The 13,926-nt window shown below is 50.5% G+C and overlaps 1 protein-coding gene across 1 annotated transcript in view; it reads left to right on the forward strand.

The window, feature by feature from the left end:
- ZER1 (zyg-11 related cell cycle regulator) overlaps positions 1-13,926 on the forward strand; it is a 240,799-nt gene that overhangs the window by 43,867 nt on the left and 183,006 nt on the right. The window contains exon 2 of the mRNA XM_078646593.1: positions 13,370-13,577. Within this exon, the coding sequence (XP_078502719.1) occupies positions 13,420-13,577 (158 nt within the window). The 5' untranslated portion in view covers positions 13,370-13,419. The remainder of the gene's footprint in view (positions 1-13,369; positions 13,578-13,926) is intronic.

Consider the following 13,926-nt stretch of genomic DNA (forward strand, 5'->3'; position numbering starts at 1 on the left):
GAGCACTTTGAGTTTGGCAGGGTACAGTAGCATATATTGAAGTTTCATCTCGCGGAGTTTTTGTTTGACTCCCACATAAGATTTCCTCTGCTCCTGTACTTGCTGGGTATAGTCCGGGTACACTGACACACGGCTATTTTCAATCAGAAGCGGGGACTCCGATTCCCTTGCAGCCTTCAAAATACAGTCGCGGTCCTTATAGTTCAGGATCTTCGCGATGAGGGCTCTAGGAGCTTCCCCCGGGCGCGGAGGGGGCACAAGGGCTCTATGCGCCCGCTCTACAACGAACACATTAGATAATCCTGATGGGCACAAACGTGTGCGGATCCAATTCTCAAGAAATCGTTCAGGGTTCCCAGCCTCCAACCGTTCCGGAACTCCCAGGACCCGAATGTTGCTCCGGCGGGCTCTCCCTTCCGCGTCTTCAGCCCGTCTCTCCAATGCGCGGGTAGTAGACGTAAGTTGCGCAACAGATTTTTGTAGGGAGGCCACCTCACCCTGCAACTGCTTGATGTTGCCCTCCGCATCCGAGACTTTATCCGCCACCTTGTGAAGATCAGTTCTGAGGAGATTCACGTCAATGGAAACAGTCTCTATCTGGCGTTCCAGCGCAGAGTGGGAACCCTGGATAGCCTTCAGGAGTTCAGCTCTGGATGGCTCTGTAGGGCTCTCGCCGTCGCCCTCCGGTCCCGTCTGTCGCGTGATTCTCTGCGACGGCAGGCTTGGGGTGGTATACTGGGTAATAGTGTTAGGTTGGGAGCCTTTTGAGGAGCGACCGCCTCGAGCCGCCATCTTGTGATGTGGATGACACCCACAGTTAGCGCCTGCCAAAGGGCCCCGGAGGTCCAACAATCCAGAGGCACAGGGGCCGAGATCAGGAGCAGGCCAGGACCAGCAATGGTAATGTTCAGTACAGATTACGAAGAAGCCATTTTACCCCACAGCTAGGCCAGCAAAATGGCCGCGGATTCCCCCCCTTACTTGGAACGGCGGACGCCGAGAGTCCGGCACAAGGTAAGGAAATGTCAGCCAATCACCCGTTCACGCCACTCCAGAGAGGCCCCCATCGGCAGACGGCAACAGACTGGTTCCCAGGGCCACAGGGACAAGCACAGGTCGCAGCAGGAGTCTCCCCACGTTTTCAAATCAAGAGCTCTGCTCCGGAGGCGGCCCCAAACGAAGGTGAAGATGGCGGGTGTGCGCCAGTCGTAGCCCAAAAACAACGCCACCAGGATAGCGCTTCGCCTCAGTGGCCCCCAGCGGTGGCACCCAGCAGGGGGAGCGAGCCAAGCCTAGCGTGGGCGTGGGGGGAGCAAGGCCACAGGGCTCACGCAACACGTCTCAAGGGGAAAGGAGGCCGGGCACCCCAGCAGGATAGGAGGCTCCGCGTGGCTCCAGGGCCCGAGCACTCCCAGCCGGCAACAGGCCTCGGAGGATCCCCAGTGCTCCGGGCCCAGTCCGCTGCTCAGGATGGGTAGCAGGACGCACCTGGAGCCTCGCTGCGTGGCACCACAAGACCCACGTGCCGATCGGCGGGCACCTCCGGGGCCCAGGGAGCGCCGCCACCAAGGGGCTTCAGGTCCGACCCCGATCTCCGTTGCGCGCCACCGCGACCTCTCCCGGCCAACTAGCAGGCACCTCCGGGACCCAAGGAGCGTCAATCTCCAGCCGCGAAGACACCACCAAGACGCGGCGCAGGGCGCAAGGGTCCCCGCAGCAATCGTCCGGTGCAGGAGCTCACCCTCGACTCTGTCGGGCGGATCGCCCTCAGTCAGCCTTCCGCCGCTAGGCCCAGACCGCGGCCTTGCGTAGTACAGGGCGGCGCTGCAGACGTCGGCAGCGTCGTCACCACCGCACACAGCCGAGCCCAGAAGTCCTCCTCAATGTCAGGGGTTGCGATCGAGTCCGGGGTGGTTCCGACGTAGAATCCACGGGCTGGGACAGCCCAGGCAGGATTTCAAAGCAGGATTAGCGGGTCTGTGGGACGGAGCTGGCGGAGCTCACGTCCTGCCGGCCATGTTGGTTGGCCACGCCCCCGGAACATATATCTTGATGCCGAAAAGCACTTTGTACAGGATCCATCCATCCAGCGGTATTTTGAGGAGGTTATTTAGTGCTCGTGAACCCCATAAAGATGGTTCAACCAACCACACCCTGTACCTAATACTCTAGCTCTTATGGACTGCTTCAAGTCCTGGTTCATTCTTTCCACAACAGAATGGTCGTTGGGCCTATATGGAGAAGAATATCTGTACACCCATAGACGTCATTGAATCATGGGACGCTTCAGAGGAGAAAGCCTGACCCTGGTCTGAATGGAATGCACCACATGCATAAGTATAGATGAAGACTTGCAAGTCTTTAATAACAGTTCGAACGTCAGCCTAGAGATGTGGCGAAACCCAGAGGAACCTGTAGCAAGAATCAACTGTAACCAAAATAAATTTGAACGCAGTATCTGAAATCAGTGGACCATAATGATCGAGGTAAAAATAGCCAAAAGGCTTGTTGGAAATTAAGCAATGTGTCTGCGGTTGGTGAGGCACAGTGGAGCTTTTAATTTGCTGACAAATATCTCAACACAGGACATATTTTCTAGTCTGTTGGTATAAACCCTGCCACCAATAGCGTTGCTGTAAGAGCGAAGCAGTGACCTCCACTCCCACATTGGCCGAAGCCACACCTGTATGTGTGGCATCAATCAAAGCATTTCTGCAGTCTTCGCTGGGAATCAAACAATTGACAACTCCAGGCATAGTTCCAAAAGCAACATTCTGGTTATTTAAGTATTAAGAGTATTTAGAAGGAAAGTGTTTAAATAAAGGTATGTTGTTTTTATGTGCATTCACAGCAGACAAAGATGTCAATATTATTATGAGTTTTAGAGTGTGTAACTGCTGCTATTTTACCTGTGTCTACGGCAGATTTTGCTGCTTTATCAGCCAGGGAGCTCTCTATAGCGTGTGTTCCCACTCGTTGATGACTCAATGTATGTAGTACATGAGCTTTTGGCAACTTACCTTTAAGATCTGCCACTTTAACCCAAAGTAGTTTATGCTTGATTGTGCTTCCTTTCGAATCTCTGAAATCATTTAGCACCAGAAATTTAAATTCTCATTAAAGAACTGTACACAGCAATATGAATCACACTTAATAAATGTGTTGGATTTCGGATCCTTATTTTCAAGTGCATGAAGCAAAGCCTTCAGTTCAGCTAACTGCACAGAGCAGTCTCCTAATGACTAAGTGTGAGTTGTTAGAGAGTGAAAATCGCCATCAATCAATCAGTCAGGGTTGGAAAAGTGCAACTACTCACCCGTGATGGTCTCGAGGCGCTGGGGTTCTCCATTGGGTGCTGGGTTATCTGAAGATTCAGAAAAGGGGGTGGTGATGAACAGAGTGTCTGAATTAAGCAGACCACTCTTACCCAGTCCAAAGATCAGGGCTTGATCCATCACCGTTATTTAGCTCACTGCCCCATCCCAGCTCAGAACCTGGGTTATCTGAAGAGCCAGGTCTTGATGTCCTTCCTTAACTGGGGCAATGTCGGAGCTTGCCGGAGGTGAAGGGGAGGTCATTTCAGGCTTTGGCTGCGAGGTAGGAGAAGGACTTTCCTCCCGTTCTGGTCTTGTAGATGCCTGGGACGGTGGCCAGAGAGAGAGAGCGGCTGATCTGAGGTGTCTTTTGGGCACTTGGAAGGAAAGGCAGTTGTCCAGGTATGTGGGTCCAGTTTTGTGAAGAGCCTTGTATGCGTGTATGAGGATACAAATGGGGGTGGGGTCGCACACTACTCACACACCGGCGGTGTCGCCCCTAAGGACTCTGGTCAATGTAGTAAAGTGTTCGCGATGCATCATCTTTCGATCTTCTGCTATCTTCGCTGTCTTCGCCATCCCTGGACACGTGTTTCGGGGTATTACCCCTCATCAGCAGGGATAGGCCGTGTACTGGGGTTGCCGATGGCTGCCAATATCTGCCAGGTATAGTACCACTCAGGCGCGTAGGTGCGGGATCCCAGGCTCGTCAGCCCACTGCTCACGGGAGCTTTAAAGTTACAAATGGGGGTGGGGTCGCACACTACTCACACACCGGCAGTGTCGCCCCTATGGACTCTGGTCAATGTAGTAAAGTGTTCGCGATGCATCATCTTTCGATCTTCTGCTATCTTCGCTGTCTTTGCCATCCCTGGACACGTGTTTCGGGGTATCACCCCTCATCAGCAGGGATAGGCCGTGTACTGGGGTTGCCGATGGCTGCCAATATCTGCCAGGTATAGTACCACTCAGGCGCGTAGGTGCGGGATCCCAGGCTCGTCAGCCCACTGCTCACGGGAGCTTTAAAGTTACAAATGGGGGTGGGGTCGCACACTACTCACACACCGGCGGTGACGCCCCTAAGGACTCTGGTCAATGTAGTAAAGTGTTCGCGATGCATCATCTTTCGATCTTCTGCTATCTTCGCTGTCTTCGCCATCCCTGGACACGTGTTTCGGGGTATTACCCCTCATCAGCAGGGATAGGCCGTGTACTGGGGTTGCCGATGGCTGCCAATATCTGCCAGGTATAGTACCACTCAGGCGCGTAGGTGCGGGATCCCAGGCTCGTCAGCCCACTGCTCACGGGAGCTTTAAAGTTACAAATGGGGGTGGGGTCGCACACTACTCACACACCGGCGGTGTCGCCCCTAAGGACTCTGGTCAATGTAGTAAAGTGTTCGCGATGCATCATCTTTCGATCTTCTGCTATCTTCGCTGTCTTCGCCATCCCTGGACACGTGTTTCGGGGTATTACCCCTCATCAGCAGGGATAGGCCGTGTACTGGGGTTGCCGATGGCTGCCAATATCTGCCAGGTATAGTACCACTCAGGCGCGTAGGTGCGGGATCCCAGGCTCGTCAGCCCACTGCTCACGGGAGCTTTAAAGTTACAAATGGGGGTGGGGTCGCACACTACTCACACACCGGCGGTGTCGCCCCTAAGGACTCTGGTCAATGTAGTAAAGTGTTCGCGATGCATCATCTTTCGATCTTCTGCTATCTTCGCTGTCTTCGCCATCCCTGGACACGTGTTTCGGGGTATTACCCCTCATCAGCAGGGATAGGCCGTGTACTGGGGTTGCCGATGGCTGCCAATATCTGCCAGGTATAGTACCACTCAGGCGCGTAGGTGCGGGATCCCAGGCTCGTCAGCCCACTGCTCACGGGAGCTTTAAAGTTACAAATGGGGGTATGCGTGTATGAGGAGTTTGAAAGTTATTCTTCTTTTGACTACGGACCAGTGGAGTTCATGGAGGTGTTGAGAGATGTGACTGCGACGGGGATGCTGAGGGTCAGTCTGGCTGATGCTTTCTGGATGATCTGAAGTTTACGAAGGAGTTTCTTGTTGATCCTGGTGTAGAGAGCGTTGCTGTAGTCCAGTTGCTGCTGATGAGAGTGTGCGTGACAGTTTTTCTGGATTCGGATGGGATCCATCTGAATGTCTTTTGAAGCATGCAGAGGGTGTTGAAGCAGGTCAAGAATACATTTTTTATCTGGCGGTTCATTGTGAGCGATGAGTCTAGTATTATGCTGAGGTTTCGCGCATGGTCCGTTGGCTGGGGGGATTTGAGAGGGCACCAGGAGCTGTCCCATGCAGAGGGGATGGAACCAAGAATGAGGACTTCTGTTCTCTTGAAATTCAGTTTCTGGCAGCTGTTCTTCGTCCAGGTGATGACAGCTTTCATCCCTTTTTGGAAGTTGTGTTTGGTGACGTTGGGTACGTTTGTGAGGGAGATGATTAGCTGGGTATCGGCGTAGGAGATGATGTTGAGCCTGTAGTTCCCGATGATGGTTGCGAGAGGGGAATGTAGACGATGAAGAGGGTGGGGCTGAGGGAGGAGCCCAGGGACACTCCAAAGTTGGTCTCTGTCGATTCTGAGAGGAAGGGAGAGAGACTGACCCACTGAGTTCTGCCGGTGAGGAAGGATCAAATCCAGTCGAGGACCTTGCCACGGATGCTGGCATTGTGGAGTCTGGTGGCTAGGGTGCGGAGGGAGACGGTATCGAAGGCAGCCTAGAGGTCCAGGAGGATGAGGGCTGCAGTTTTGCCCTGGTGGAGGAGGGAGCAGATGTCATCAGTGGCGGCGAGTAGGACGGTTGGAGTGCTGTGGTTGCTTCGAAATCCGGATTGGGAGATGTCCAGCACGTGGTTAGCTTCGATGAAGTTTGCAAGCTTAGTGTTGACGTCCTTTTTCGATGACCTTGGCTGCGAAAGGAAGCAGGGAGATGGGCCTGAAGTTCTTGAGATCCTTTGGGTCTGCAGAGGGTTTTTTCAGGAGGGGTTTGACTTCGGCGTGCTTCCAGTCTTCGGGGAAGGTGGCAGTCTCTAAGGAGTAGTTGATCTTCTGATGTAGTTCGGGTGCAATGGCAGAGGCAGCTCTGTGGAAAATGTGGTGTGGGCAGGGGTCTGAGGGTGCCCCGGAGTGGATGCTTTCATGGTCTTCAAGGTGCCTTTTGTCGTGAGCAGGGTCCATTTGAGCGGGTCTATCGAGTGGCATCGCATGGAGGGAGTTAGGAGCAGTGAGGAGGTCTTGGTTGTCCAAGTTGTCATAGATCATCTTAATCTTGCAGTGGAAGAAGATGCTGAGTCTGTTGCAGAGGTTGTTTCGCCTCCGGGTTTGGCGAATTCTTTGATGATGGAGAAGAGTTATTTGGTGTTGTGAGCGTTGGTGAGGATTCTGTCTTGGAGTGATTTCTTCATTATGGAACTGATGAGATGGTGGTTTGTGGTGGTGGCTGCTTTGTAGGTGGCACGTGTTTCTAGGGTTTTGTTGTTCCTCCATGTCTTTTCGAGTCGTCTGCAGGAGCGTCTGGTTTCTTGTAGTGCAGCAGCGTCTGGTTTCTTGTAGTGCAGGGGTGAATCAGCTTGTTTTTTAATGAGTCTTCCTGTGGCTTTCTTGAGGGGGGCAAGTGTGTTGGCGCAGTTTATGATCCAACAGAGAAGGTTGCTTGCTGTGGTGTTTGCGTCAGGCGTAGTCCGATGTGGAGTGCTGATGAGGACAAAGGTGAGCTAGGCTTCGGTGATCTTGTTCCAGCTTCTGCAGAGGAGGCGGTTGGCGTGCTTGTGTACAGTGGCTTTTTAGGTCTCGGCTAGCCGCGCGAAGCGCGTCTCCGCCGAGCCCCTTTTGTCGGCATGTGTGCTTCCCAGGAGACAGTCCTGGCCGCGCGCATCGCCTTGGAGGCGATTTGAAAGTGACACGCGCACGCGAACGAGCGCTGCGGCCAGGCGCTGTCTCCTGTGAAGCACACACGCATGCGCATACACACATCAAGTGCTTCGTGAAATTACAGATGAAAGTAAGTGTATTTATTCACATTGCGTGTGTCCTCTTTTCCCGCCTCCACCCCTGGGGCAATCCCTCGTCTATCCTTGCTCCCTGAACACCAGCCCAGCTCCCTCCCAAGCTCCGGCTGCGGCTTTACCTTTGCAGCGGCGCCGAGCCGGATGCGCGCTCAGATCCACGGAAATGTAACCGGGAGAGCTCCGCCGGGAGGCTGACATCGAGAGGCGCGGGGAGTGGGGCAGCTGCAGTGCGCTTCCACCGACTGCAGGGGGGCGTCACCGAGCGGCTTGCCGAGGAAAGCGGTGGGAGGCAGGGGCCGAGCTTGCGGGAGGAGGTAAGGAGAGGAGGGAGGAGAAACGAGAGCGCGCTCGAGACAGAAGCACGAGGAGGCAGGACTTCTCACGAAAAACAGAATTGAGCTCTAGTTGACACCCCCGGGGTACCAAAGAGTTGTCGGCGTGAAGGAGTAGAAACGTTTAGCCCTGGGGGTATTTACATTTTAAAGCTTGGTGACGCTACTCTCGTAAGTTAATAAAACGTTGCCCATCGCAAATCGTACCCAAGCCACCACGCGTAACCCCAAGAAAACAGACCCCTCAGCTTGTGATATACCACACCCGACCCTTTAGTGAAGATATGTTAGGAGCTCAGGCTCTTAAAGTTTTAAGGCTAGCCTGACTCAAAGAATGAAGGCGGTGTTCTTACCCTTGTGCAGAGTAGTGAGTGTAGAGTGAGTGTGCAGAGTAGTGAGTGCAGAGTGAGTGTGCAGAGTAGTGAGTGCAGAGTGAGTGTGCAGAGTAGTGAGTAGTGAGTGCAGAGTAGTGAGTGCAGAGTGAGTGTGCAGAGTAGTGAGTGCAGAGTGAGTGTGCAGAGTAGTGAGTGCAGAGTGAGTGTGCAGAATAGTGAGTGCCGAGTAGTGAGTGCAGAGTTGTGAGTGCAGAGTAGTGAGTGCAGAGTAGTGAGTGCAGAGTAGTGAGTGCAGAGTGAGTGTGCAGAGTAGTGAGTAGTGAGTGCAGAGTGAGTGTGCAGAGTAGTGAGTGCAGAGTGTGCAGAGTAGTGAGTAGTGAGTGCAGAGTAGTGAGTGCAGAGTAGTGAGTGCAGAGTGAGTGTGCAGAGTAGTGAGTGCAGAGTGAGTGTGCAGAGTAGTGAGTGCAGAGTAGTGAGTGCAGAGTGAGTGTGCAGAGTAGTGAGTGCCGAGTGAGTAGTGAGTGCAGAGTAGTGAGTGCAGAGTAGTGAGTGCAGAGTAGTGAGTGCAGAGTAGTGAGTGCAGAGTGAGTGTGCAGAGTAGTGAGTGCAGAGTGAGTGTGCAGAGTAGTGAGTAGTGAGTGCAGAGTAGTGAGTGCAGAGTGAGTGTGCAGAGTAGTGAGTGCAGAGTGAGTGTGCAGAGTAGTGAGTGCAGAGTGAGTGTGCAGAGTAGTGAGTGCCGAGTGAGTAGTGAGTGCAGAGTAGTGAGTGCAGAGTGAGTGTGCAGAGTAGTGAGTGCAGAGTAGTGAGTGCAGAGTAGTGAGTGCAGAGTAGTGAGTGCAGAGTGAGTGTGCAGAGTAGTGAGTGCAGAGTGAGTGTGCAGAGTAGTGAGTGCAGAGTGAGTGTGCAGAGTGAGTGTGCAGAGTAGTGAGTGCAGAGTGAGTGTGCAGAGTAGTGAGTGCAGAGTGAGTGTGCAGAGTAGTGAGTGCCGAGTGAGCAGTGAGTGCAGAGTAGTGAGTACAGAGTAGTGAGTAGAGTAGTGAGTAAAGGTAAAGTAGTGAGTAGAGTAGTGAGTGCAGAGTAGTGAGTAGTGAGTGCAGAGTAGTGAGTAATGAGTGCAGAGTAGTGAGTTCAGAGTAGTGAGTTCAGAGTAGTGAGTGCAGAGTAGTGAGTGCAGAGTAGTGAGTGCAGAGTAGTGAGTGCAGAGTAGTGAGTGCAGAGTAGTGAGTGGTGAGTAGTGAGTGGTGAGTAGTGAGTGGTGAGTAGTGAGTGGTGAGTAGTGAGTAGTGTGTAGAGTAGTGAGTAGTGAGTGCAGAGTAGTGAGTGGTGAGTAGTGAGTGCAGAGTAGTGAGTGCAGAGTAGTGAGTGCAGAGTAGTGAGTAGAGTACTGAGTAGTGAGTGGTGAGTAGTGAGTAGTGAGTGGTGAGTGGTGAGTAGTGAGTAGAGTAGTGAGTGATGAGTAGTGAGTGCAGAGTAGTGAGTGGCTGGCCCTGTTTCTAGCTCAAGCGGCACCGGCACCTGTAGTCTAAAGATAATACCTCTGCCTCAAGTGAAGTACTCTGGTACCCAAGGATGACTAGCAAACAATATTATTCACAACGTTGCTTACTATTCAGCAACATTTGACAGTTTGCAATCAATCTTTATAAAACAATTCAGAGTTTGATAACAAATTAATGCAACACATTGTAATATACAATGCCAATAGCTCAAACTTTAATGCTGCGAGACCTATTGCATTGTAAATGCTTGTTTGAAGAAGTCGATGCAGTGGTGATCTGTCCAGGGGAGTTCTGTGGGTTGGCTGTAGGAGATGCTGTTTCCTTCGGCGAAGACAGGGTCGAGTGTGTGTTCTGGTGTGTGCATGGGGGCTAGTTGTTTCAGTCCGATGTTGGCCAGGTTCTCTAGGAGGGAGACGGGGTTTTAGTCGTCATGGTTGTCAAGGTGGAAGTTTAGGTCACGAAGTAGGATGTAGTCTGTGGAGGCGAGGACGTGGGTGCTTTAAGGTCGTTGATGGCGTTGGTAAAGGGACCGCAGGGGCCCGGATGACCTGTAGATGAGAGTTCCGTGCACAGAAGCCCTTTGACATTGTCTCCCATAGAAGCCTTCGGATATTTTCTCCCACATAAGCCTTTTGACATTGTTTCCCATAGAAACCTTCTCACACAGCCACTGTAGGAACCTTCCCAAAGTGCTCCCTGTGAAAGCCCACATTTCCCCCCATTAAACCTCCAAGCTAGCTTTATGGAAACCTAGAATAATTTTGATCGGAATTCTGTGGTATCCTGCGTGGATTACTTAAATATGACCCCTGAAAACAAGCAATGGCTTATCTTGCCTCATTTACCTGATAGATAGTTTATAGGCCCACAAAAGCCCCCTTGCAATTCTCCCACTGAAGCTCCATGGTGTACCTGATAGAATTCACGATTCCCCTAAAATGTACCCAAGCAACGCCATTTATATCGTAATTGAGTTCCAAAATGTTCTGTTTCGAACCTTCATATTCTTCCCTTTTGGCACCCTAATATGTTCCACGTGTGACCCCGAAAGCTCCCATTTACAGTCTCTCGATGTATTACAATGGCAGAACTAAAACGTTCTGGGTAGAATGTGGATTTAATGTTACTTTATTTATCATTGGTGCTTGTGGTGTAGTCGTTTGCTGATTCACCTTAACACTGTGTTTTGTGCACGTGTAGATGGGGTGTCTTCCTCGTGAATAGTTTGGGGCTGTAGCATCTTTGTCTGATTCCCATGCTGTGTCCCTGGCTGATGAAAATTGCCATGGGCTGTGCAGTCTATGCTGGTTTTAACACTTGGAGTCATTTAAGACCTGTGCGTTTTATTTTTTGTTTGAGTGATAACAGTGGTGCCACATTTGACTTAATTTCCAACCTGCTTTTTGTGTCCTACAGTTGTGTTTTTTGCTGAACCGCTGTAAACAGGCTTATAGGTTCCGGGCTCACAGCTTTTTCTCTAGGTTATAGGGTTGTATTATCACTGCTGCTTAATTTTGTCACACCTATGTCTCCCTTCTATTCTAGGGTTATTGTTTAGCGTGGCGCTACCCAACCGGGTTACCCAGCGCTAAAGACAACACATCTGCCAGTTCGCTAGAGGTATTTAAAGATGAGTGGCAAGACATTAAAATAGAGGAGTTTTTAGGAGTTTTCTAAAACTAAATTCGGATTGGTTCAGTCTGAAGACAGCAGGGAGTCTGTTCCAAAGTTTGGGGGTAAGTGCGACTCCCTGCCTCTTTTCTGCTGAATCCAAGGGACTGTAAGCCACCTGAGATTCCCGGACCGTAGAGACCGCCGAGGAATATAAGAAATGAGTAGTTGCTACATGAGCAGTGGGCCTCCCCCGTGAGTAGCTCAATGGGCGAGACACAGTGCCTTAAAATGGATTATTATCTGCACCGGAAGCCAGTGCACTGCTGCTAAAGCTGGTGCAGGCAACTGGGATTTGGGGATGATTTTTGAAGAATCCAAGCTGACATATTCTGGACAACTTGTGGTCTTTTTATCAGAGACTTGGGACTTCCCAGATAAAGGGGATCTAGGCAGTAGTTAATCTGTCCTCTCCTCGAGGAGGGTGGCGTCCAGTGTAGCAGTTTTGTTTGAGTTCTCAGAGTTCCAAAGGAGGTTGCGGCAAGTTTCCTTGCCTGGATTTCCATGGAGAGTTCATTATCAACCCATAAACGCAGGCTTTTGACTGCTGGGAAGGGTTAGGGAAGAACTCCAAAGCGGTCTGGCCACAAAGTTGCGTCCTTCTTGAAAGGTTGTTTCCAACAACAAGTACCTTAGTCTTTCCGCCATTCAGTTTAATGCTACTTGCCAACATCCAGTCTGTTACCTGCTCTAGACAAGAGTTTAGTCGGTTGGATGTTTGCCGGTTTCTGCTGTGAGAGTATGATGATCTGTGTGTCATCTGCATAAGACACAAGTGCGAGGCTGTGTGCTCTCAAGAACTCTGCCAGAAGGAGCACATGTAGATAAAATAATGTGAGGCTAACGGAGGAGCCCTGTGGCACCTCACATTCTAAGGAGTGGCTAGGGAAGAAAAGGGCTTCTTCGTAGACCTGTAATCTCCTATTTTCCAGCAAGCCTACTAGCCATTTCCGTGCAGCCCCAGAGATTCTGGCTTCCTCCATCCTCTGAATAAGGACTGAATGTGAGACGGTGTCAAAGGACACACTCAGGTCTAGCATTATCAAGGCTGCTGAGTCGCCTTGGCCAAGGATTAAAACATATTGATATTTTTTCATTGCTTTCTTGGAGATTTCTTTTCTCTGTTCATCACATGTTTTTCTCCATTTTCTTTCAATTTTTTGGCTTTCCTTTTTAATCCCAGCAGCCTACGTGTGAACCATTAGGCCTGCCCATTAGTCCGTCTGGACATTTGAAGTCGACAGGGGACAAAGGGATTTAGGGAGTTGTTTATCAAACTCTCTGATTTGCTGTACCTTTCCATGTTATTCCCCTCCATCTTGGGGGCAGTGTCATAGAGCACTCTTTCCCACTTTAAAACGTCAAGTTTTCCCCAGGACCATCTGAGTCTGAAGGGGACGGGTTTTTTGGTTGTGGTTCCGGGAGAGTTGAGACAGAAGGGGACAATGCAGTGGTCAGACCATACTATTGAAATTACCTTATCTATGGTTGTATTTGTAATGTTAGTAAAGATAGGGTCAAGAAGGTGGCCTAGACGGTGTGTTGGTGTCTTAATAAGTCTCATTAACTGTATAGCGGCTTGACCTGGAGCTAACATTTAAGCGTTGTCACTGCCCTCCTTCTCGAAATGTAGGTATAGGTCCCCTAACAGTGTAAAGTTGGCTTTCTAGAGGCTTCATTCGGCGACTATGTCAAGTAGTGCTTGAATAAATTGAGAGGCAGCCTGAAGGGGAGGTGGCCTACTGGTACATCAGCATACCTGAGAAGGTGAAAGTAGGGCAGAGCTCAGTTGAAAATTGGAGACTCTCACTTCCCGGAATGCTAATGGGTGAGAAACTTCCCTTCAACCCTTCTTTGAAAATGATGGCTACACCACCACAACTTCTGTTCTTTCTAACGCATCTCGCCTTAGAGTAGCCTTCAGGGAGGGACTTGACTATGTCTGGTGTTAAATCCTCTCTAAGCCGTGTTTCTGTAAGAGATGGAGCCTCCGGTTTCTTTTCTTCTAAGAAGATAATTAGCTCTGAGCTATGTCTTGGTAATGACCTGCAATGAAGCAGATACATATGCCGCTCATGACTGTAATGTGTGTTCTTTACTGCTCTGAGATCCGTATAGTGTGATTTACTTACAAACTAAATATGGCTTGGTTAGTGATTGTTTGTTTTCAATCTTCTCTCTCTTCCCCAACAGAAAGCTTGATGTTTCCCACCTTATAACGTGGGGTGAGTTTATTCTTCACCATGGCGATGGACAGCCCAGAGTCGCTGATGTCGCTCTGTACAGAGTACTGTCTTCGTAATTTGGATGGCACTCTCTGCTACTTGCTGGAGAATGAGACCCTGCGGCTGCACCCAGACATCTTCCTTCCGAGTGAGATCTGCGACCGACTTGTTAATGAGTGAGTATCGAGGACAGTCAGTCTCGAGGCATGGGAAGGACTTGGGGATGGTACTAAACATTAACTCCAGGATACCCTCCCGTGTGATACAAATCTACATAACATAACAAGCATTCCTCTTTTTGTGTATACATGTATGGTTGTGTGTGTGTCTCCCTTCGGTGCCATGGGCAGAACAGAAACCTATAGACCTCAGAATAGTTTTAACTAAGCAAGTGCATGAGAACCCAGTTTTCAAAAGCATGTGAAGAGCGCACACTTCTCTATCTCAGAGAAACTTACATTCTCACAGCAGGTCTTGGGATTTTTGAGTCGCATTCGTTTTTTTAGATCTATTTATTTGGATCTT

This window comes from Lissotriton helveticus, chromosome 5_2 (genome assembly GCF_964261635.1).
Source record: "Lissotriton helveticus chromosome 5_2, aLisHel1.1, whole genome shotgun sequence".
NCBI lineage: Eukaryota > Metazoa > Chordata > Amphibia > Caudata > Salamandridae > Lissotriton > Lissotriton helveticus.